General features: G+C 44.2%; 1 protein-coding gene across 4 annotated transcripts in view; it reads left to right on the top strand.

The window, feature by feature from the left end:
* Positions 1-24196, top strand: part of RERE (arginine-glutamic acid dipeptide repeats) — a 366156-nt gene that overhangs the window by 268537 nt on the left and 73423 nt on the right. For all 4 annotated transcript variants that reach the window (XM_032495115.1, XM_032495113.1, XM_032495114.1 and 1 more), the window contains one exon: positions 8170-8268. In XM_032495115.1, coding sequence (XP_032351006.1) covers positions 8170-8268 — 99 coding nt within the window. The remainder of the gene's footprint in view (positions 1-8169; positions 8269-24196) is intronic.

The following is a 24196-nucleotide window of genomic DNA, read 5'->3' as shown; positions in this document are numbered from 1 at the left end:
TTTGAATTGTTCTATATTTTAAAATGAGTTTACTGACTTCAGTTGAAGTGCCAGCATTTGGTGTTTACTTTCTAATCACCTTTAGGTTGAGGCTCCGTTCGGTGGATTTAGAATACCTTCAAAAACACCACAGCCAGGAGATGGTGGCGCATTAATTTTTAGATAGACTGTAATGTGGGAAGTAAGTGTGAATGAGAAATAGGGCAGTGTTGTATCAGCCATGGGAAATTCAGTTACAAGTAGGAGATTACCTAGACATAATACTGCCTATTTTTACTTGTTCCTTGTGTTTTTAATTTCTTGGTTTTTCATTAAGTGTAGACAAGGTTAATCGTATTACACTGACTGTTGATTTTTTAACTCTGCTCTGTGAAGTCATCTTGGTTTTTCAGCAGTGTAAATCTCACCCTAATCGTTGGCACTTTGTGTGTTTTTATCATACATCTATTTCATTACTTTGTTTATGTGTGTGTGTTTCTTCTTCTCTGAACTCGGCTGGTTACTTCCTCCTGCCTGCGCCCCCCGACCCCCAGGTTAGGAGAAGACCTCGTGCTTGCTGTGGCCCTGCCTCTGGAGGGGTCCCTGAGCGCATGGTTCCCACCAGCCGCTGGTCAGGACGGGCGGCTCCAGCATGGATGCTTGGGGTGGGGCTAAGTCTCAGGCTTCCTAGGCGTCACGTTAGAGGTCACGTTAAAGTCCTTGCTCTGCTGCCTACTAGGGACGTGGCCCTGAGCAAGATACTGAACGTCTCAGTTTTGTTTCCTCATTTTTAGTCCTCTTGCCACAAAAGAGTGGAACGAGGGATGACCGAACCATAAAGACCTAGGAGTTCCGGGCGGACGCGCTGCTCAGCAAACATTGGTCCCATACCTTTCTCCCCTGGCCTCCAGGGTCTGCCAAAACTCCTGGGACATTGCACTTATTCAGAGAGGGTTGGAGGGGGAGGACTGGTCCAGCGACTGTGTATTTCCTTCTGAAAATGAACAAGATCTTTCCCTCAACCCTTGCTTTCAGCAGCTAAATTTTGTCTTTGCCATTATCTCTTAGATGAGTGCCCAGAAGAGTATTTAGATAAATTTATCCTCTCCAGTGCTTACATAGCATTATTTGGAGTGACAGTGGCCAAATAAAAATAAACATTGTGCTTTTAGTTTTAACTCTAGTTTTAAACTGTATACATGTATCAATTTCGAGCTTGGTATTAGGTCACTGGTAAAGGAGGTATGAATCGAAATACATTGGTATTTGTGAATTATGGACGGTGAGAAAAATTTTTTTAGAGTTTTGTCTTGGATTTCAGCAAGGTCTTTCTCATGTTAGTGAGAAATAATTAAAATTACATAAAGAATTTTAAGATCTTTTCCAAATTCCACCACTTTTTCCTTTCTAAGTTATTTTGGTAGTTTCTTGTAAATAAACAGTGTATTTTGCAGAACAGAAGATTTTGAAATCTGATCATTGTTTTTAATGGACTGCAATTATTTAAAATCTAGCATGAATGCAGTCTCACTCAGATAGGCTTTTTCTACAGTTATTATAATGGCTATAATTGCAAAAGGATGCTTTAGTGTAGCAGAAACTGCCAGATGCAGTGCCATTTGATCTAAAAAGGTCACAGGAAAAGGGACATTTAAATTAAGTTATAAATTACAATTGAAGAACAATATTTTGATGTGTGAGACCAGGGATGACAGAGCAGGGAGATGTAATTCATGGGTTCATTACAGAACAGAGGTGCCTGACAGCTGAGCCGTGCCAAGAGGAAAATTTATTTGCAACATCACGCAGACAGAAAATGGCAGCTAAGATGAGAAGCCAGAGTGGAAACTTGAAACCCTGTGGTAATACGCAGAGTTTATGCTAATAAGACTGCCCCAGATCCAGAGAAGTTTAATGATTGCTGTAATATAAATGAGGTGTTTGGACATGTGCACATTTTCCGTCTTATTTAAATTAAGACCTCGTCCCTGCTGTATAAAATAACACACTGTATAACCAGGCATTAAGGTCGATTCTCTCACCTCTCTGTCCAATATACAGATTTGCTAAAATGTCTGAATTATTTTAGGCAGAGAGTTAAAGCTTGAACCAAGATTTCCATCCATGGCGGCTTTGAGGAAGGATATAATTTAATGTTTATAGCAATCCATAAGAAGTTCAATCATGAGTTAATTAAACTGTAGCCAGTCATTAAGTATTATTTATTTTTTTGAGAAGCTTGCCAGTAAAGCACTTATATAGATTAAATTATATAGAAAGTCCTAAGCAGAGAATGGTTTGTCAGGCTGAGTGAGAGTGGCAGATTAAACTTGGGCAATTATGCAGAAATGTGTTTTTCTTCTTGTGGCCTGACCCTTTCTTCCTGCTAATCACGGAGAGGTCAGAGGCTGTAGCAAGACAGTGGAAGGTGTATTGTCACCAGCACCGTTGGCTCCATTGACCCTCTGGTGGCTTGACTAGTCTTAGGTAAGAGCCATTTACCTGCAGTAAGTATCACTCCCCACAGTGATCCCCTAGGCACTTCATAGCTCTTTGGCATTTCAGTGTCTTGTCACTTTGTGTCTCATTTACTGCTTTCCATTGTCCTTTGACACAGCTGAGCGGTGGTGGTGTTAGGCCCATTTGTCAGATGAAAACCTCAGCTCAGCGGGTTTGTGACGGAGCTGCTAACAGGGCTTTGTCTCCTGCCCGCATCCCGCACTGTGTTCCCTCGGCTGCAGGAGCACTGATGGTGGAGCAGTTTGTGTAGAAGCGGCCATCTGAGCAACTGAGTCCTGAGGGCTTTTCACGCAGCAGCTGAATGTGTCCAGTGGCGTGTGGCGCAGGGTCTTTGGCTCTGCGGGATTCAGTGCAGTGGTTGCGTTACTTATGGTAGAGCCAAACCAGGAGTTTGTTACTCAGAAGCTGCTGTTGTTTTCAGCACGTCTTCCCTCCCCCGTCCACTCTGCCAGTGTCTGTGTGCCGTCCTGCGGCCGGGGCTCTGGTACCTGCTGCGGGTGCTGACACAGGATGGGGGCCAGTGGTCGCTCAGGAGCTCTTTGTTAAGTGGATGGAAGGTAGAAAATGGGGTGTAAGCAGCCTGCCTCTAGGGCTGGGATGCCCCGCTGGGTCTCGTGGGCACCGAAAGGCGTGGCTGAGGAGGGCTGGGTACCCAATAGGGGAAGAGCTCCCTTGTGCTCACTCTTTCACAACAAACAAACCAAGATAGGAGGATTCTGTGGATTGAGTCCAGGAACCAGATGACAGACTGCTGGGAAACAGCAAACGGGTAGTTCCACTATGGAGTGACTTAAAAGGCTAGTAGATTGGTGAAAAATCACCATTTTTGTTACCAGGTTCCCCAGATACTGACCTGTGGTTTAGGGAAGATGGCTTTTCTTGTGTCTAAGTGCAGACTTGCAGTTCAGTGATGTGGAAGTGGCAGATTTACAAGTGCACACTTCCCCAGTCATTGGATTAAACACACACATGCACACCCAGACCCTGTGGTGATGAATTTGAAAACAGTGGTTTTTGCTGAATGACATCCTGCTTTAGTGGCTGGCAGGTAATGGGGATGGTGGAAAACCTCAGTTCTTCCTCAGCCAGTAGCTTATGAAGATTGGAAGTTGATTGAATAAAGGTGCTGTATTTGTGGCCCTGCTTTTTGCAATGATCTTTTCCCAGTAGCTCCAAAATGGTGCATTTCTCTTTACATTAAAATTGCATTTAATCCCAGATTTTCTCAGCCTGACTTGGCTGCAAAATTTATGGAAAGGTTTACTTATCTTGCTTTAATTGCTTTTCTAAAACTGCAAAGTGAAGCTGTAAGACATCTGAGGTTCTTCATTGCAGCGTCTTTGAGCAGTCTTTTCTGGGCAAGTGGTAGGGAAGTCTTACCCGCACTACGGGGCCTTTTACCTTAGAGATTTCGGGAAGCCTGCACGGACTTCCTGTATTGATGTACCTGTGTGGTCGTGACTGAGTGTTTAAAATTTGAAACCCACGTCATGTTTTTCCCAGAATGAGATTATCCCAGTTCTTCAGAGCTCAATGCTGTATTTGAGGGGAATATTTTTAATGATAGTTTTTAGAGAGTTGAGATAACCAGTATTTTGGTAAACTTACCATCTTTCACTTATATGAGGATACATTTGAAACAACCAGTTAAGCTCTTCCTTGAACATTATTTTGGCCCTAGTCTGAAGAAAGAAAATCTTCATAATCATCTAGAAAACAGACCCCTTTTAAGAAGGGCTTTCTTGTGCCTGATAAGATATTGAGCAAAGAAGGTAGAACCCAACAGCTCAGCCTTGCAGGACCTGAGGGTTTGGATGTGACGTGTAGATAGGCGTGTCACACTGGAGCAGTAACTGATTCTCTCAGTCAGACGTTTCTGCTGTCCACTGTCGGTGTTACGCACAGCTCTGTCTGCCCCTGTCACCTGGAATGGTATCTGGCACAGTTCAGCACTCAGTAAATATTTGTGGAAGGAATGAAGGATGTCCTGAACTCCAATAATTTTCCCAAAGTGCTCGGAAGATAATCATCATTCTTGTGAAGCTATGCAGGCAGTAACAGCTTTTAATATGTTAAAAAGTATATCTTTAATAAAATATAATTGAAGTATTTCTTTAAAGATGTAAAGCTTTCAGAATTTCCTCAGACACAATTCCTGGAAAGTGGAAATAAATGTTTGTAACGTAAAGAAGAGTGTGACTTTTAGAACCATTCCTTTGGGTTCCTAGGGCGAGGGTGTGCTGGAACAGAACTTTGTATTAGCCTTTATGAAATTAGTAACACAGCACAGCAACATCTAACACAACCTTTACTTTTCAGCTGTGTCTTTGTGTAGCCCTGGGAGAGGCAGGCACTGAATATTTATTGGGGTTATAGCATGCAAAGGTCAGGAACAGGAATATTGTAAGAGGACAAGCTGACGGTGGATCAAGGGAGAGGAGGAAATGACCCTTCTTCAGAGGATGGAGGAGCCAGAGGAAGCTCAGTTTATCACATAAATCGCAGCAACTTTTTCGGGGGAAAGTGTAATCTGAAGTAAAGGTTTGTAAAGGAAGCATGAATACTGGGATATGTTTAGGGGAAAACTTTCTCTCCTAAGCCCCTCACTAGAAATTTGACTGGCGGGCATTGTGCAAGCAGCAGCTGGCCTCTCCAGTAAACTGAACAGCCACAAGCTCAGTACGTCACTCAGAGCATTTCTTCCAGCTCATTTAAAGCTCTCCTTGGTTCACCAAAAGGCAGGAATGTCATGGGGATTAATGACTTCATTCACTCGTTCACTTTTGGAATGGGCCTTGTGTTCTTATGAGTAATTTCCTGTTATCAGGCTTATATGATTTAAAATTTTAAGGTTTTTTCTGTGTGCTATACCAGAGTTTTAATCAAGTTTCATTAATTATTAACATGAGTAATTATGTGAAACATAAGTGGTTTTGTTTATACTTTAACAATTCTTTTTCTGTCTCCAAAAAGGCTACTCTCTATTCTAGAAAAATTGATGAAAATTGAGTAGAGACTGCTTCCTTCATTTTTTTCCTCTTTCCTTTTAAAAACAAAAAGCTAACATTCATTTATTTAGCATACTGTGTGCCAGGTACATTCTAAGCGATTTTACATGTATTTTCTAATGTTACCCTCACAGTAGCCCTAAGAGGTAGGTGTTATTATTATACTCACTTTTAAAAAGTGATAAAATTGAGGGCCAAAGAGGATAAGTAACTTGCCCGAGATCACACAGCTAGTTAAGTAGTAGAGCTGGAATTCGAGTCCAGATAGTCTGGCTCCAGGGTCCCTAGTTTTTGATCACTCTCTTTGTAATTACCCTCATTTACTCTAATTACCTCTTATAAAATATTGTTAATTAGCCATGAGCTTTTTATTAAGAATTTATGATTTGATCAACTTGAATTGATTTCAAAGTATCACTAAAATGTATGTTTTTTAAAAAGTTAAATAGCCGTTCAGTTTTCCCTTTTACTCAGTTTCGATCCATGTTGTTAAGCTCTCATTATAGATCCGCATTATATTACAGAACTTGGCAACTATCTGCTTGTTTGGAATACTAGGCAAGGTATGAAAATCTGACTTTACTTTTATTTCTTATACCCCTGAAAGAAGGCTAGATTGGACAGTTTTCAAATATTTGAAAATTATAGTTTAGTACAGTATTTAGTTAGTATAGTACTTACAGTATACTGTTTTATTTTTAAAGTAGTCTAATGATGAATGTCATAAAAATACATAAGTTAATATTTAGCATTTACATACGCTCCACACGGATACACTCACCCACACTCTACCACCAGCACAACAGGATTCTACACTGATCATTGTTGTAGCTATTTTGTTTTAAGGTAGTTGACTTCCTGTTAGAATTAACGTATGGCCTGGCCTTCTTTGGGTGGTCTGGGCTTAAAATAAATTGGGGTCTTGTAAAGTGTGAGAGTAACTTGGGAAATTTTAATTTTTAGTAACTTTCTGTTTTGCTGAACGAGCAATGAAGATGGGTATTTGTGATATCCTTTCCAACAGCAGTTGAATAGTTAGAAGAGATTTGCAGTGTATGTCTCAGATAGATTGGTTGATTTATACATACATACATACATACATACATACATACAAACACTTATCACGGGTTTACTATATGCCCAGCCCTGGGGCTGCAGCTGCTAGGAAGGCAGTCTGTAGGTTCTTCTTAAAAGTCTTCTATTAAAGAAGGAGATGCAGGGCTCTGTCCTTGACTGAGTCTGTAGCTCCTGGTCTACACCTAGTTAATAGGAATTACTGTGACCTGCTTGATCTTTTCATCTTGTGTGTGTGGTATCCCCACAACACATCCTCACTAGTTTGTGAGTTTCCAGAAATAAACTAAGGTTTGTATTTTATTTGTATTGAGGATTCAGCAAATTCTGGTGAATTTTTCAAGTAAGGGTTTGAAGCACTGGTGAAAGGGTGAGAATGTTTACTGCATGAGGGCATTTTGTTTATTGCTGTATCCCGGGGGTCTGGTACGTGGCCTGGAACGTAATAGGCACTCAGTCAGCATTAGGCTGATAGAATTTGAAGACACCGAGATTTAGATTTGGGTTGAGTCTATATAGGGACAGTAGTTGAAGGTGTTTGTTTATTAATTTGACAAGTATTTCTCTGTATCACCTTATGCTACAGACTGTGTTAGGTACTGGAGGTAAGAGTCTTAGCCAAAACAGAGTCTTGTGTCAGAGGAATAGATGTGTAAAGCAAAGGCAGATTTGCAGTGAGAAATGTGGAGGGACAGCCACGGTGCGGGACGGCCGATCGAGCAGGAGGCTCTTTCTACCTGCTGCTTCTCTCTGTGGTCTGCAAGGGGAGACTCAGGACCAGGGAGTGGATGGGGTCCCAGGAGCCAAGGTAGGAGATTCTTTGCACTATAGAGAGGGATCGGTGGTGCCAGGCAGTGCCCAGAGCTGAGAAGGATGTGGAGCGAAAGGACGTTCAATAGCTTTGTCTGGAGAGAAGTGCGGTCCTGAAGTGCCGTGCAGGTGAGCCGGCATCTTTGTTCGCATGTGCTGAGAAGTTAGTGTACTGTTACGGGGTGAGAGTTAAGGCTTCCATGTTTAGGTACTTGAGATTTCTTTTGCTGGGATGACTATAGTTGATGCTAAAGAACATACTCTAGTTTGTCTTTAGGTCGCTTTGGGGAAAATGGGACAATAGTCAGGATCACATGGGCTGGGTTCAAGCCTTGGCTCCATCGCCTGCTGGCTCATGATTGTGGGCACTTTTGCTTGACCTTTCAGTGCCTCAGTCTCCTCATCCGTAAACTCTTACCCCGGAAGACTAAATGAAGGAATACCTTCCTTGCAGGACTAAGAACGATAATGAGTGCGTGGAATGTACTTAGCAGTGGGCCAGGCCCGGTATTCAATAAGTATTTGTTATTGCTACTCTCATCTTATCCCTGTTACGGCCAGAATGTTCTCTGCCTTCCCTGTTTCCCTCTCCCAGAGCAGCTGGAACTGGGGACTGGTTAAGAACAAATCATCATGCTGACTGAAACGACCCTGACTCTTGTATGCCCATTTCATGACTCTTCTGTTAGAGTAAATGCAGGGTTCCCCTTGTATTGATTTGCTTCCAATTGTGTCCTTTGGCACAATTAACAAACTAAAATGGTTGTTGTTGTTTTAGCTCCATGAAAGCGGTTACGATGCTGGCAAAGCCCTGCAGCGCCTGGTGAAGAAGCCTGTGCCCAAGCTGATCGAGAAGAGCTGGACAGAGGACGAAGTGGTGAGCTCAGCGGGGGGCTGCCTCGGGGCCTGGGGCGTCGGGGACTTGCTGGTCGCTGTTGCACAAGTCCAGTCATGGGTGCAGACTGTCCATCCACGGCATCGTCAGTCACGGGAAGGGGCCGTTGAGCCTCAACGCTGAACGGGAAGGCTTGGTTTTAGTGAGCGTTGGTTCTGTAGGTCATGGGAGAGATCTTCCCAGGTTCATGGAAGGGCAGAAGGAATGAACAGCTGCTCTTTTAAAAAGTTAGTTTTGGTTGGTTGGTTTGTTTTGGGTGCAGGCTTGATTTTGATACCTCCCTATATTAAAACACAGTCAAGTGAGGCTGGTAACTTGCTTTTGTTTTGAAGGCTGGCAGGATCCCTGACCCTCTAAGGGACATCTGTCGAGATCAGGAAGCACAGATTTGATTAAATAAATACAGTGGCTTTTATATATTCATTCTGCTAGGATGGCCCATCAGAGGAGGTGGGGAGATAGATATGTACCCACAAATACAGATTTTCAAACCTGTGGATTTTTATCCCAGCAGAAAGTGTTCTCATGAAACTCCATCCCCTGTCTCATGACTTTCAAAAGGAATTATGGTAAAAAACAGAGATTTCATGAGGGAGGGTATAGCTCAGTGGTGAAGCGCGTGCTTAGCATGCATGAGGTCCTGGGTTCCATCCCCAGTACCTCCATTAACAAAAATCAATTAATTTTTGTTTTTTTCAGAAGACTTAAAAGATTTCTCGTGCTTTTGCAAACACAGTTTCAGGATGAGTGTTAGGCTTGACGTTTGCCCTTTAAGGTGAATGGAATTGAGATGAAGGCCAGCACTGGCACACGTATTGAGTGATTGTAAGTTCCTCACCTGTATTTAAAAATACGCTAAGAAAGAGTGTTCAGAAATTGTACAGCCGTCCGGATCCTGCTCTTTTTTCCTGCAGCGTCTATTGAGTGTTATTAAGTGCCAAGTGGGGTGCTCGGAGGCCTCTAGGGGAACACCCGGGCCCACCTCAGGAGGCTCACGATTTAGGAGGGGAGACCTGTGCACATCAGTGTGTGTCCAGTGGCGGTGCCCGCGTTGCGGAGAGCCGAGTAGGGCGACGAGGATGGGGACGGACTGGGCGGGTGCTGCCTTTTGTAAGGAGGCTTGGGAAGGGCCTGGTAAGTACTGCTGGCGCAGAGACCTTAGTGACGTGAGGTGGCAAGCCTTTTGGACGTCAGAGGCCTAAAGCAAGTTTAAGAGCTAAGCAGGAGTGTGTCCGAGAGGAGGGCAGTAGGAGAGGCGGGTTGAGGGGGAGGGTCCTGCAGGGGCAGAGCCTGGTGGTCTGAGAACTGAGGTCAAGGCCTTGCTGTTTGCTCTGCGGGAGCAGCTTCTGAGCAGAGGACAGTCTGCCGGGGGGCTCTCTCTGGCCACTGTTTCAGGTGTGGGCTTTGGAGGCTATTGTGAGAGTCCAGGCCCGAGACTGGTGGTTGAGTAGCAGGACCGCAGTGGTGTGGGAAGCGGTGAGCTCCGGGACGTGCACTGAGCATAGCCGGGATGAACTGGCTGTGGATGAGCGCGGGGAGCTGAGAGCGATGGGGAGACCGGGAGGCAGAGGGGAGGCACTGGAATGGTCCTGGAAGGCTGGGTGTTAGAGTGCTCTTTCCCTGCTCCCCTAAGACTCCTGAGTTTATCAGACTTAGGATGATGCTGATGTTGCTGTTTTGAGATTTAAAATGTTAAAACCTTACATGATTAATGAAGAGAGAGAAACATCTCAAACACTTGTTGTTTCAGATAGTGGCCAAAGTGAAAATGTCACACTCGGTTGTTTTGAAAATCATGTTGATGTTGTTTTCCACCGTAGACTTGTTTATGTAGGAAGGAGGTAAGAGTTTTGATAGATACAAATAAAAAATTCTGCAAAAACCCTTTGTGGACAAATGACATAAGAGGATGAAAAGGGAGGGACGGACGTGGCCAGTGTGGCCCGTTGCGGTCCTTGTCCCTGCGGACGTGCCTGGCTGCTGCTTCTTAGTCTCTCTCTCCTTCAGTGCGGCTCTGTTTCCTTTTGGTCTCTCCTTGTCTTCCGTCTTCCTGTGCCTCCCCCATCGTCCCTCCCTTTTCAGTCCTGCCTCCCGGGCTGGCGGCTGGCTCCTCAACAGCCAGGGCGCTCTCTCCTCTCTGTTCATCTCTCCCTTGACCTTTCATTCCCTCTGGAGTTTTCAGATTCCGGCGTAAAGAAAGCTCTTTCTGCTTGAAAGAAAACCGGCTTCCTTTCCCTGTGGCACTTGCTTGCTTTGGGTGCAGTGTGGACTGTGTCCCTGCTGCTGCTTTTTGGGGACTTTTAGGGAACAGTAGGGTGGAAATGGGGAGGGGGCTTACACATCGGGAAGAGCCCAGCTTAACTCTGAAAAATGAGATGACTCCAAAGTGCTGCCCATTCTGAGTCCCGGATGATTCATAACTGGGTAAATCCTTGTCAGTTTGGGCTCATTTTTGTCATGTTTGCTTCTTGTTTTAGTGGAAGCTATGAGAAATATTTTGGCAGCCATCCAGCCCTTGCAGAGCCCAGAGATCAAAGGGTTCCCATATTCATGCAAAGTTAAGCCTCACTTTCTCAAATCCCAAAAGTGAATGAGAGAGTGATTGAATAATTGATAGGCTGAAGGAAGCTTCAGATAAATGTGTCCAGATCAAATATTTGAATCATTTTATGTGGTAACAGAGCACATAAATCAAAAAGACTCTTCACCTTAGCCTGATTTGGGCTGTGGGTAAACACCTGCTCTGTGCATGTGGCCCCCTTCTGTTCAGTTTCCCACATTTTCTCACCCCAGGAATCACGAGAATAAGCAAAATAAATATTTCCCAACTCAAATAAATACATGGACCTCTTTTTTTCCCTCTCAGTTTTCTGTATACTTGAACATTCTGATTATTTTTAAACTTCATTGTCCCCAGTATATCAGTTTGATATAACTACCCAACTTCTGATCTGACTACAATTTTGATGAACTTGCTTTCCTTTAATGTAAATTGAGCCCTTCATGTAGGTTGGTTGCAGAACGAGCACCTGGTGGTGTGCATCCCTTGCTGTGCTGTGAGCAGGCAGCCGGTACCTCCTGGCTCTGTAGATCCTCTGCTCCATGAGCAGACTAATGTCTCTTGCCAACCCAGGCCCTAACCAGCCTCAAGGCTTAGTGCAGTTTCTGGCAGAGAGCTTCCTGTCCTGAGCTGAGTCTCCTATTTGCATCCTTTACTGGCGGCTCATCCTTTGCCTCCTCGTGCAGCTTTGTGCTGCCATCACTAGCCCTTGGTTCCTCACAGTCTTTATGTCTGTGTTGATCTCCCTCTTAGTTTGTGAACTTATTAAGAGTGAGGACTTTTTAATGGTGAGAATAATATGTCTACCTATGAGGGACTTGAGGAATATTGACAACTCTTTATTCAAGATTATTGTTTTTAAAGATTCTTCACTATAACTGACATCATCCTAATTCCAGCATTTTTAAACTTATAATGGTTAATAGTTATGCATCAGCATCAAAGAGGAAAACTTCTACATGCATCCAGTGCTAACCTTGGAAGTTTTGCTTTAGAAAAAGTTCCCAAATTATGACTGATAATGTCGCTCAGCCTCTTCTTCCTAGGTCTTTCAGATGATCATGAATTCTTGAGCTCTTAGGCCTCAGAGTCACACAATAGGAGGCCTTTCATTTCACACTTTCTCTCAGTAATACTGTGTGTGTAGATATGGTATTTCTTATTGAAGTTGCTTTGGAGCTGAGGTAGCTTACATTTTGTTGAACTGAAAGCCAGATTTGTGCCAGTTTCTATCAAATTCTAGGCCAGACAGTGATAAATGAACTCTGCTTTAGTGGAGAGACTGTGAGAAACACCTTGGTAACTAGCTCATAGCAAAGTCTTTCAGGCTAAATAAACCAGGACAGATCAGAGAAGCATTTTTGCTTCAATTCATGAAGCGTATTGCATACCATGGTATGGGCAAGGATGGAGCCAAAGGAAGCGGCTGGCTGCTGCGTTGGATAGTACACTGATGGTGAGCCAGTTTCACCTGCATTATGCTGAAAATACTGTTCTTTTTCAGGAAGCCATCCAAATAAGTAGAACTTAAAAAGAGAAAGAGGTGGAAAATACAGATCAGAACTTAAAAAACAAAAAGAAAAAAACTCCCCTAGATTATTAGGTTTTTAATTAAACATGATAAACACATTTAAATATAACACAAAGGCCCCAGGCTGAACTGCACTAATCGAAACAGATTAAGTCACCCTTCCATGCTTGGACAGTTATTAATTCTGTTTATTTATGCATGCAAGCTGAAGGTAGCATTTGCTGCTGTTGTGTTGTTGCTTATTGCGCTGGGATTCCATTGCTGCTTGATGCTGTGCTCTTAATTAGCATTCAGCTGTTGATTATGGAAATGCTGGGGATGCTAATTGAATTCTTTTTAAAATTCAGGGCCTGCATTTTCCTTGTGGAGTTTGGCCTGACTTGCAAGGTTGTAAGATTGGGTGCTTCACTGAGCTGTGCATTTCACCCTTTGCTTCCCATCCACTTGGCTCTGTTTGTTTTGGAAATTATTTTCACATTATGTTAGCTTTCAGCAAAACTCCAGGTGTTGCGTAAGGTAGAGGTTTTGTTGCTTCTGATATCCCTACAGAGTGTTTCCATTTCATCTGGAGTAACTAACTTTTGTCTTGAAATATGTTTCCCTTTAATATTTAATATTTCATACCGATTTTGATGTAATACATTGAGATGAGCAGCCTAGATACAAATAACCTCTGAAATTTGTATCCAACAGTATTTAATCTGTGGTGGTGATAAACCTTAATTGGCCACATACATGGATTTACAAATTCATAAATTTTAAAACATCTGAGCCATCCTTCAATTTAAAGCTCAGTTTACCATAAATATAAATGAAAGTCCTTCTTTCAAAATTGACATGACAGGGCAAACTAATTTTCTGAATGTCTATAATCCAATGAACCAGTGTGGCCGGCCAAGGAATCACTCAACACCGGGACACATGCAGCTCTTTCCACAGTCTTCTCCGGCAGCATCTTCACATGCCTTTGTTACGCCCTTTTTGGGATGCATGCTCAAGAAAACATTGTTTTCATTGTTCACTCTCTTCAGGCCAGGCATCTGGATGTGCTAGAAGACAGAGCTGCTTAGTGGGGCAAAAATACAATGACTTTTATTTACTGTTTGTGTGGCAGCTGCAGAAAATGGAATTCACAGCAAAACCAAAGTTAAGGTCCTCTAGCAGCAGGTGGTGGTAGAGGGGAAAGCGCGGGGTGGGGGCGGTCTCCACAGCCTGCAGTGATCAGCATGTGAATTTCAAGACGTCCATAATCTTGGTGTTTAGTTTTAAATTTTATATATTCAGCATAGGGGAAGGCTTAGTTTTATGATATTTATTTTAGGAATGGTCAGATTTCCTGAGTTGTTGAGCATTTTATGTGGTCATTCAAAAAATGTTGATGATAAGAGGGTCCTGTAGGTCATTTAATATAAATCCATCCCTTTTCCTCTTTTTTTTTTTTTGTAAATTTTGTATGAATTTTCCCTCTTGTTGGAACATTATTATAAAATATTAAAGGGGAGTTGAATCCTCACCACCATCTCACAGTTTCCTGGTTTCATACTGTCTTCAGAGCACTTTACCTCATGTACATAAGTCGTTTTATGTTATTGTAAACTTATGTAAATTGAATCATAACATTAGAATTCTCACTTCCTAAAGAAGTCTTAATTGGAAAACTTTTACAGTTTGCTTAGAACCCAAAATATAGACATACTATATTTGGTGCAACACATAGTATGTACTTAGTAAATTTTAAATTGAATCAAAGTAGATTCTTCTCTCTACTGATTACCCCTCCTGTAATTTTAAACTAAACTGATACTGTTTCTTATGAATTGCTTAATTCTTAGATATGAGAGTAGAAAAAATAAGAGAAATATAAATACTGACATATTTCTTGCATGTAAGTAATATACACGTTGCTCATTCCTGTTTGTATTCTTATTATGGTGCATGGTAAAAGTCAGTCGTTAATATTAGAAAAGGAAAAGGTAGATTCAGGTAAAATTTGCCTAATGTTTCAGGTATTAATGAAACAGAACTATTTTTTTCCTGTAATTGACTCCTAGCAGCCTTTGAATCAAACCCTTGTTTAAGGAAGTCGATTGTGTGAATAGAGTGGAGTTTATTGTCAAGTCCTTTTGGAAATGAGACATCAAATTAAAAATCAATTATATGTGCAGAAAAGTTAGTGTAAGGCAATCAGTTCTGTCAACTAGTTTGGAGAAAGATTCTACTGTGTAACAGGCTGTAAAGAGAAACGTACTTTAGAAACCTTTAGTAAATGAAATAGACCAAGCATTAGAAGGGGAGAGATATTTCAAAAATTTATTTCAGTACTTCATGCAGTAGAAGTTGGCCTCTGGGTTAAATCTACAAATTCAGCCATGACCTTGCCTTTCACATACATGGCTTTATTGCTTTCTAGGCTTCCTCTGTGTACTGTGGTCAGAGTTAGTACGCCTGTTTCTTTCTTTTTAAACGTCATTCTTTTTTTCCATTGTCTTTAACCAATATGTTTTTAAGTTCTTTTCCTCAAGCCCTAATTTTAGGTGGTTTGTGGGGGGCGGAGGGTTGTTTTGTTTAGGAAGCCAACAGTAAATTGTGCCATTCTTTGGGGCTCCATGTCTCTGTGTCTATTTGCATGTTCAAGCATGTGTCCGTGTTCAGGCCTTGGGGGCATGGAGAACAGAGCAGAGATCTGGGAACTAACCCCATGTTGAAAATAAGCACACCCTAAATTATTCCTCGCTGCTCAGGATAATCTTTTAAAATCAAAGAGTAATTTTTATGGGACATTTTTCATTTTTGCTTGAAGTGGGGGAATGTTGGGGAGAGTCTTCAGCTTGAAAGATTAATAAATATGAGAGCAGTGGGTTATTGAAAACATGTTTTCCGTCTCATTTTCAAGGGCGTGTGAAAAAAAAATGGAGATAGCGTACACTTTGAGCCACTCTCGATCATCTTTCTCTGTTCACTTAAAAAATGAGAACAAGGCACAAGGGGACTTGAGAGATTGCATTTGTCCCCCCGTAGACAAAGTGGTTATTCTATAAATGAAGAGGATGGAAAACCCTCTCCTACTGCAGTTTCTTAGCAACAGAACTGGAGTCAGCTTTAACATGTACGCATGGAGCACTCTGCGTATAGTGACATTGGGGCCTTACATTTTCACAGCTGAAACATCCTGTGTTAGCCTGGTAACAAGAATTCAGGGCTGGGGGTAGGAAACAAGAAGTGAGGGGAAAAAAAATAGGAAACCTACAATGAGGAGAAGTAAGTCATTTAAGGCTGTCTCCTCTCTCCTGGCATGCTTGTATCTTGAATCTAAAGTCTCTCTTAGGTAGAAGTAGTCATGGCCTCGGTAGCCCCCTAATTGCTGCGTTCATGGAGTGCCAGCCTGGCTTTTCTTATTTCCTAGTAGTGTTTTGTTCTTCTCCTAATACCCTGCCTGCTGTTAAGTGACACTTATGACTGATGTTTGAGCTCTTGTTCTAGGATATTTTTCCAGAGTATATGTATATGGGTAAATTCCAGCATGTTTTTCACACGTATGAAGCAAGGTACTGAGGTGTTAGGGAGCAGAATATGTTTGGTGGTCGTGAGGAAGGAAGACAGTCTGCAGTTGGCCTCACCAGCTCAGCGCCCAGGCCCAGGTCTGTCTGTGCAGCTTTGCATTTCTGGAGTTCCATGCTGGGGCTTGGCAGATGGCAGGTGAGCAGGAAGATAGGATGGCTCCATCACAGTGTTTACCAGGATACTTACTCGGATTTTAGATTACAGGTTGAAACTCTTCATTTATATCATAAATGTCTGTAGAGCACCGGCAGTCCGCCTGGCACCATGTTATGTGCTGGTGGTACAGCAGTGAACGAAACAGACAGAAACCCCTGTCCTCGTGGAGCTGACGGTCTAGTGGGGGAGACAGATGAAAACAAGACGGCTGAGTGACGTACAGCGTGTCGGCTAAGTGCTAGTCTCATATCCCCGGAATGAAGCCCAGGGACCGGAGCACAGCTGATTGTCAGAGAGCGTTGTTTGCGTTTGCCTGGGTTGATTGGAAGAGAAACCTCATGGAGGCGGTTTCCCCTCAGCTCTTCGGATCACTTCAGTGGAATTAGCCAGTTTGGCTGAGCCCGTACACTGATGCAATCAAGGAGGGCCTCTCCTTCGACCTGCTCAGGGCAAGTGCCCATTATGGCTCCAGCAGGATTAACTGGTCACTCCCCTCTTCTCTTCTTCTCAGTAGCTTCCCTTGGAAGGAGCAACCAACCCCCTCCAGTTGTCTGGTTTTATTTTCTAGACTCCAGTTTTAAAAAGCCCATTCTTTGCCAGTGTCACTTAATACTTACTGATCTGTGTGTGAGCTGTTCTGCTGCGAGAGAGTGAGTGATGGGGGGAGAGCACGAGGAAGGGTCAGTAGAGAGCCCAGTGTGAAGCTGGTCACTCCGACTAGCCTACCTTCCCACCAACCCGTCCCTCTTCCCAAAGCAGAATGACCAGTTTGCTCATCTCTTTCTTAAGGGTGCCTGGTTATCTTGGGCAGTCTTTTTTTATGACTGTGAGATGTGGATAATACATTTTCCTCTCAAGTTTCCTCTAAACCTCCAGTGTGCTCCCACTGTCTGGTCACTTTTGGAATGTTTTCTTCCCTTGCAAAGGGCTGGATCCCATGTAGTTAATCCCAGCAGTAGGAAACCAAAAAACTATCACATAAAAATACCAAAGAACTAATAAGGAGGAGGCCAGGAAAGTTGTAAGTGAAAGAAACAGAAAGTAAGAGAATTGAGCAGAATGACTAAAATCACATCATGTTGCCCAAGGGCTAAAAAGTCAACAACACTGTATTTAATACTTCAGATATATGTCTAGCGCTGTTTTTATTAAAGTATATACTCTGTCAGTCTTGATTATTTTATTAAATGATCAGAAATTATGACCCCCGAGAACAGCAGGAAGATCTCTGCTCTGAAAAGGGGAGGCGGCCCTGGACACGCTGAGTCACTGCTGCTTTGCTGCTGTGCCCCGTGTCCTGCATGGCTGTGCCGTCCAAGTGACACAGGAAAATGTGGGGCGAGAGGAGGGCCACGTCTCAGGTCTCAGTTGAGTCTCTGGGACACGCCCCACCAAGTGTGGATCCTTGACTTCGTGCGGGAAAAAAATTCAAGAGCTAGCCACAGTTGAGTAAAAGTAGATTTATTTAGAAAGATACATACTCCATAGACTGCAGGCTGACTTGGAAGGCGAGGGAGCAAGAGGCCACAAGGCGTGGGGTGGGTGTTTAGTTTAAGGTAAAAGTAGGTACACACTCCATAGACTGAATGCGGTCCCTCTCACTCAGAGGGCAGAGAGGCCTCGAGGTATAGAGGTGGTTAGATTTTAGGGGCTCGGTAACTTCATATGCTAGCAAGTGGGAGGATTATCCCAACTACTTTGGGAAAGGGACAGGGATTCCCAGGAATTCCTCCACCGCCCACTTTCTGACCTTTTAAGGTCGGCCTCGGAACTGTCCTGGCGCCTGTGGGAGTGCCAGTCACCGGTCTAGGGTATTACAGTGAGCGTGTAATGAAGCTCAAGGTCTATTGGGAGTTGAATCTCTGCCATCTTGGTGCTAACTGCTGTGTCATTCCTTGAATGGCTGTGCCCTACCCCCTTCCTTACTGTCTCAGGAGAACATAGAGTGCACAGTGGAAACACAGGCCACTGGAGCTCTGGGGAGGGAAAGGAGATGGGGTCAAGCTCGTTGTTGGGGGGGAGGCGCAGAGGGGCCACCATCAAGAGGAGGCCTGGAGGTTTGAGAGAGAACGCAGACCTGAGGGCCAGAGGGCCTGACAATCCTCAGACCGACAGCACCTTTAAGACCTCAAGGAAGTTGGGTCCCCCCTTGGGTCTTAGCTTTCTTGTCTGAGAAATAAAAGAAGGAAGAGGGAAAGGACGAACCTTGTGATGGTTGGCAGGTGTGTTTGACGAGGAATTTGGACCTGATGCCAGTCTCGGCCTGCTGCCCACCCCCACCCTTTTCCTTCCCAAGTGAAAAGTTAGCAGGTATTTTGCCTAAAGTGAATGGAATCACCTCTGTTTAAGACATCTGGGGGAAAAGGGGTGGGAAGGGATAAAGTGGGAGTTCCAGATGTGCAAATACTAACTACTTTATATAAAATAGATAAAAAACAAACTTCTGTATAGCACAGGGAACTATATTCAATATCTTGTAAAGATAACAAAAAAATATGAAAACAAAACAAAAAAAGAAGTCTGAAAACATGGACACCTGTACACTCACGTGTCCTTTTAGTATTAAGAGTTCTTGGTTTCTCCTTGCAGCTGATTTGTAGGTTTTGACTATAAATGTATTTATTTATTTTATTTTTCTCATCTTTTACATCAGCAATAATGTTTTATTACTGTTTTTAGAACCTAGAACTGTAGAGATGCACTTTAACGAGAATCGCAGGCCCTGCCGGGTGGGAGGGAAGGACCACCGTCTTCAGCGGCTCTGCTTTATGTTACTTCAGCTCCTCTCCTCCTCCTTGCAGCCCTGCATCTTCTCTGGGAACCTCTGTTGCTGAATCTGTCGGGGTGTCACACATTTGCTAATAAGCTGCTTTCCAAATAGGCATGGTCAGCCTAAATTAATCATTTTCTTTATGTAGGGCCTCTAAGTTTTAGGCAGATGATGTAAGCAAGCTTGGTTATCCATTTGAAAGGAAAGTTTTAGAAAATGAATTTAACAAGGTCTTATGAAGCATAAATTTGGGGAACCAGTTGACTCGGACCAAAACCCATCTAACGTTAATCTCAAAACAGAGAAGCTTCGCTTGTAGAAGGCGCTGGGCTCTTGGTGCCTCTGCTCCCAGCCGAGCACCACTTGGGACTCTTGATGCCGTTGATCAAAGCTGTTTGAAACTCTTGAAGCAGCTTAAAGAGTGGGATAGACTCCGAATGTTTGGTATCTTCCCTCTCAGTTCAGTCTGTGGAAATGACATTCTCCAATCTTTTAGCAATAACAAAACTTAGAAATTTATTTTCAGATCATCCTTTGGGATTGCCCAACTTCTTTGTCAGCTTCCCAAGTTTTTGACCTCAGAGCAGCCTGACCTTGGTTGGTTGTTTTCCTCCTTAGAACACTCTGACTTTCTAATCGGCTCACATTTTTCCTCCCTCCCTCCCTCCTTCTGCCCCTCACCTGCCTCCTTTCTTTAAAACTCATGTCAAACATTCCAAGGATTCAATTAGATTATCTTGCTTTTAGGCAGACTTTCAGATGGATCATTCAGTTACTCACACATTTAGAGGAGTCAGTCAGTAAGCATCACACCATATTATCCTCCACTGGCTTGAAATATCTTTAGGCAGCCAAGAATTCCATCATTACGAGGATGTGCATATGTAGGAGAGGCCCCCTCCTTCAGACGGATGTCTTCACCAGAGGGTGGTGGGTTCTCGGAGCGCAGAACCAAACATCATTGTCAGTCTCTAGATAACCAACTTTAGATTCTCCTTAGATAATACGATGCAGGGAATAAGCGAGAGGAAGGGCTGCTTCTTCACCTTGTGTTGAATTTAATTCACTGCATGTCCCTAGCTGCTCTGTGCAGGGCTCTGCTGGGTGCTGGTGAAACCCCTCCAGCGTCCGCTGTTCACTGTCATTGTTCTTCCTCAAGCTGAATCTTGGGTTCCCACTGTTGTTTGTTTGTTCTTCTGTTATTCAAGTGATGTGTTTTGTATTTAGCTTAGTTTTTTAGAAACAGGGTTTAAAAACAATGCTGATTTCTTTATCCAAAAGGAAGGGAACTTCTTGCTGACTTTAGACAAATGAACGTCATCTGTTCTTTAACTGCTAAGATCTCTGCAGGAGTCACCACTAACCTTGATAATTGCCTGGCAGTGTGGCATCCTTGACTGATTTTGGCAGTGGGTGAAAATGAGCACTTGAGTTGGATGTTGCCGCTGCAGGCAGCCTAGCGAGGAAGTAGCAGCCGCACATGGAAAGCCCTTTTTGAGTGCCTCTTCTTCCCCCGGCAGTGTGCTCTGGTCTAGAGGGGCTGGAGGGGTGACCTGGCTGCTTTTTCTGCTCTCCGACAGGGGGTCGGGAAGGACTCTGAGGGGGAAGTGTTATTTCAGAGGAACCCTGAAGGGTGGGTAGGGTTGCACCGGGCACAGCTGACAGAGGTTCATGGAAGAACAAAGGCATAAAAGATCGTGGGTGGGTGGTTAGGAGCCGGTTGCCCAGTTTGAAGGAAGCTGTGGGTATAGGATACCTGATTTAAAGCTACCCAGTCTTTATGGGAAGAAAAGTTTATGTTTAATTGAATAGGAAATAAGGAATAATTACGTATGTTTGGATGTGGGGAGTGATGGGGCTGGGACCGTCATTGACGATGAGTCTGGCAGTAATGGGATGATGAATTGAAGTGTGTAGAGGAAAGAGTCCTGGCTCTGAAACCTGGCTACACATTAGAATCACCTGGAGAACTTGAAAATGCCCCACGCCCAGGCTGCACTGCACCCAGCTGGATCAGACTCTGGGGTGGCACCCAGGTGTCCATGTTCCTGGCTCTGAGAACTGTGGGTCTGGGTAAGGACTGTGGTCCTAGTTAGAGATGTCGAGGGCTCTGTGTTTATAGCAGTAGTTCTCAACCTTGGCACACACTGGAATCACACAGGGAACTTTAACACACATAGACACAGACAGTGGAGTCTTGGGTCCCACCCCGGAGACTGATTTAATTCACCTGGGCTATAGCCAGGACTTTGGGGTTCTCTGTACACTCTAGGTTGAGAAGAACTGAGGTAGAGGTGGTGAGAAGCAAGAGGAGGGACTGACATTGAGAGGCCGTATGGAAATACAGGAAGACTTTTACTATGTGCCAGGTGCTGTTCTGGGCACTTGACGTGAATTGACTCATTTATTGGCATTCTACAAACGAAGAAGCCGCGTCATACACAGGTCGGAGTACTTTCCTGAAGTCACAGACAGATTGGCAGAGCCTGCTTTTCAACCTGGCCTCCGGGTTTCAGAGCCCAGCTCCCAACTTACTACACTGCATGGCCTCTCTAGAGAAGCCTAGCTGAGTGGAGGTGGGAAGCAAGAAGCAGCGGAGAGATGCCCTTCAGATTCTGTGTTTTGGGAGAAGGGAGGAGGCGGATGGTACTGTAATCAAGTTGTGAAACCAGAAGCATTTGCTTTAGGGAAGGAGAGAGTTTATGTTGAATTTGAAGTAACTGTGCAAGATGCAGGTGGGTATTGTGGACAGAAATGAGGGTCTGAAGATAGGAAAGCTTTCTGGTTTGCAGAGAAAGTTCACAGTTGAGGAAACTGGGCTTGAAGAGGTTAATTAGCGTGCTGAGGATATCCGAACTGGTAATTGGCAGAGCCAGGATCTGATGAGGCTGCCAGGGAACACAGTGCCGAGGGAGAAGAGGCTCTTGGGGGATTTTCATGTCAAGGGGCAGAAGGACGGACAGAGTGATGAAGCCACTTGGTATGAAGTCAGAAAAGGAATAGCTCAAAAGGCAGGAGAAAGACTGGGGTTCTGTGTTGTTCAATTTGTTAAACATTATGCTTAACTTAATAGGGAATGAGGGGTAGTTAGTATTTTTTAATGTGGACATGATAGGACTGGGTCTGTGCTTGACATAACTTAATTGCAAGGTTGGGGTCAGAAGTTGGTCCAAGGTCAGGATGCTGAGGCATGTCTAGTAGTGTTGACTGCGTTGCTGACGTAACCGAGGGTGAGTCCCAGGCTGCCTACGGGGCTTGGGGAACCAGGACAGAGACGATAGAGGAGTTGAGGAGCTGGAGGCCACAGTCAAGAAGAAGAGATTTTGTGGGATTCATAGTGGCTGTGCAGTAGTAAATAAAAGAAAATTTCTAGTTTTAGCTCTTAGATTGTTTTACAGATGTCCAGTCATAAGTGGATGGCTAGGGGCCAGGGTACATAGCTCAAGGGGTAGAGTGCGTATTTAGCATGCACGAGGTCCTGGGTTCAGTCCCCAGTATCTCCTCTAAAAATAAATAAATGAACCTAATTACCTCCCCTCCCAACACCCCACCCCCCAAAAAAGTTAAGTGGATGGCTAGTTTGGAAAAAACGGGGGCACCAAGAATTGTGGTTGCAGGGGAAGGGTATAGCTCAGTGGTAGAGCGTGTGCTTAGCATGCACAAGGTTCTGGGTTCAATTCCCAGTACCTCCATTTAAAAGGGGGTGGGGAATATAGCTTGGTGGTAGAGCACGTGCTTGGTATGCACGAGGTCCTGGGTTCAATCCCCAGTGCCTCTTTTAAGGAGGGAAAAAAGAATTGCAGTTGCAAACAGAATATTAGAAGGGCTATGGTTAAGATTTTTCACATTCCTGAGTGTGCTGTCAGAAGATGGGGCTGAGAAAGGGACTTTTAGCCAGATGTAGGTCACTGATTAAGGGGGAGGCTGGCTTGCCTTGGTTGGTTGATGTTATGGTGAGGAAAAGCAGCTGGAGGTGGTAGATGATGTGGTCAGACAGGGCTGTCCCTTTTGGAGTTGCAGAGTGGACCCAGAACTGAACTCCTGGCACTGTATTTGGAGGGGTTGAGAGGGATGTTGTGTGGGTCTTAAAGTGAGGATGCTGAGGGAGGGGGCTTTGAGTATCAGGGCATTTGGAGAGCAGAGAGAGGGAGAGAGAAGATGGTAGGTCTCTGGGGGACATGGTATCAGGAAGTTGTTGGGGTGAGATGCCTGGTCAGAAGCAGTGATGGGGGTGAGGTGACGGGGAGGGTGGGAGGGAAGTTGGTGCTGGTGGTGATCATTCTGGGGCCAATGGGCAGAGAAATGAGTTGGCCCCTCACTACTCTGCAGGATGATGGGCTTCTCGAGGGCCAGTGTGTGTCTCCCAGGGCCCTCCTGTCAGTGGGGCTCAGTATGTGGCAAACTAAATTGAATTAAAGATGGAGGCAAGTGGTGAGAAGGCAAGATTTGTGAATTGAAAAATATTTAGAATTTCAGATGGCAGATTGGAACGTCAGCTCCAGAATGTATTGTGCTTTTTTTGTTTCCTTGTTCACTCAGCAAATATTAGGCTGTGTACTAGGCACTGTCCAAGCTCTGGAGAGAGAAATGCCAGTGGACGCTCTGTTCTCATGGAGCTTGCGTTCTGGTAGGGAACAAGGACAAACACGTTAACACAGGTAAGGTAGTTCAGGTGGGCGCTGTGGAGAAGACAAACCTGCTGCTCTCGGCTCTGAGCAGGGCGGGTGGCTGCTCGCTGCATAGCCCCTCTGGGCAGGCGGTGCCTCGGGCAGTTTAGGTCAGTTCATCAAGAGCGACAGAGGCTTCTCTAATAATCCAAGTTACTTGACCCCCATCCGGTGATCTTTGGGATCATGTCTTCATTGTGTATCAACTGGTCCTTACAGAACCACATAAATGCCTTGAGGACTCAGGAACTTCTGAGAGCTTAGGACTGGGTTTGGCTGGAGGGAGCGGTGGGAACGTTGCTGTGGAAGGAAGGCGGTGCAGCTCTTTCCCGTCAAGCCGTTGCTCGTGTCTTGCATAGACACGCGTTTCTTAGTATGGAGGCCATGAGAACAGGGTGTTTTTAAATGCCAGAAAGAGTCTAAACCTTTTTCATGGTTTTTTGGATTGTGGTTAGGACTAGAAGACAAGGGTCTGGCTCTTGTTCAAACTTTCGCTGATAATCCTGCAGTGGCTTTGGATTTACATTCTCTCTGGTCGGGAGAGAGAGGGTGGGGAGAAGTTGTGCCTGATCCCCAAAGAGGGCTCTGTCTAGCCTTTGGGCTTCCTTTCAGGTGTCACTATGGTTTCCTTTTTATGGATGCTTCTTCAATATGATAAGTTTTAT

Source organism: Camelus ferus, chromosome 13 (assembly GCF_009834535.1).
Source record: "Camelus ferus isolate YT-003-E chromosome 13, BCGSAC_Cfer_1.0, whole genome shotgun sequence".
NCBI classification, from domain to species: Eukaryota; Metazoa; Chordata; class Mammalia; order Artiodactyla; family Camelidae; genus Camelus; species Camelus ferus.
The sequence above is the reverse complement of the archived record's forward strand: the minus strand, read 5'-3'. Positions and strand labels throughout refer to the sequence as shown.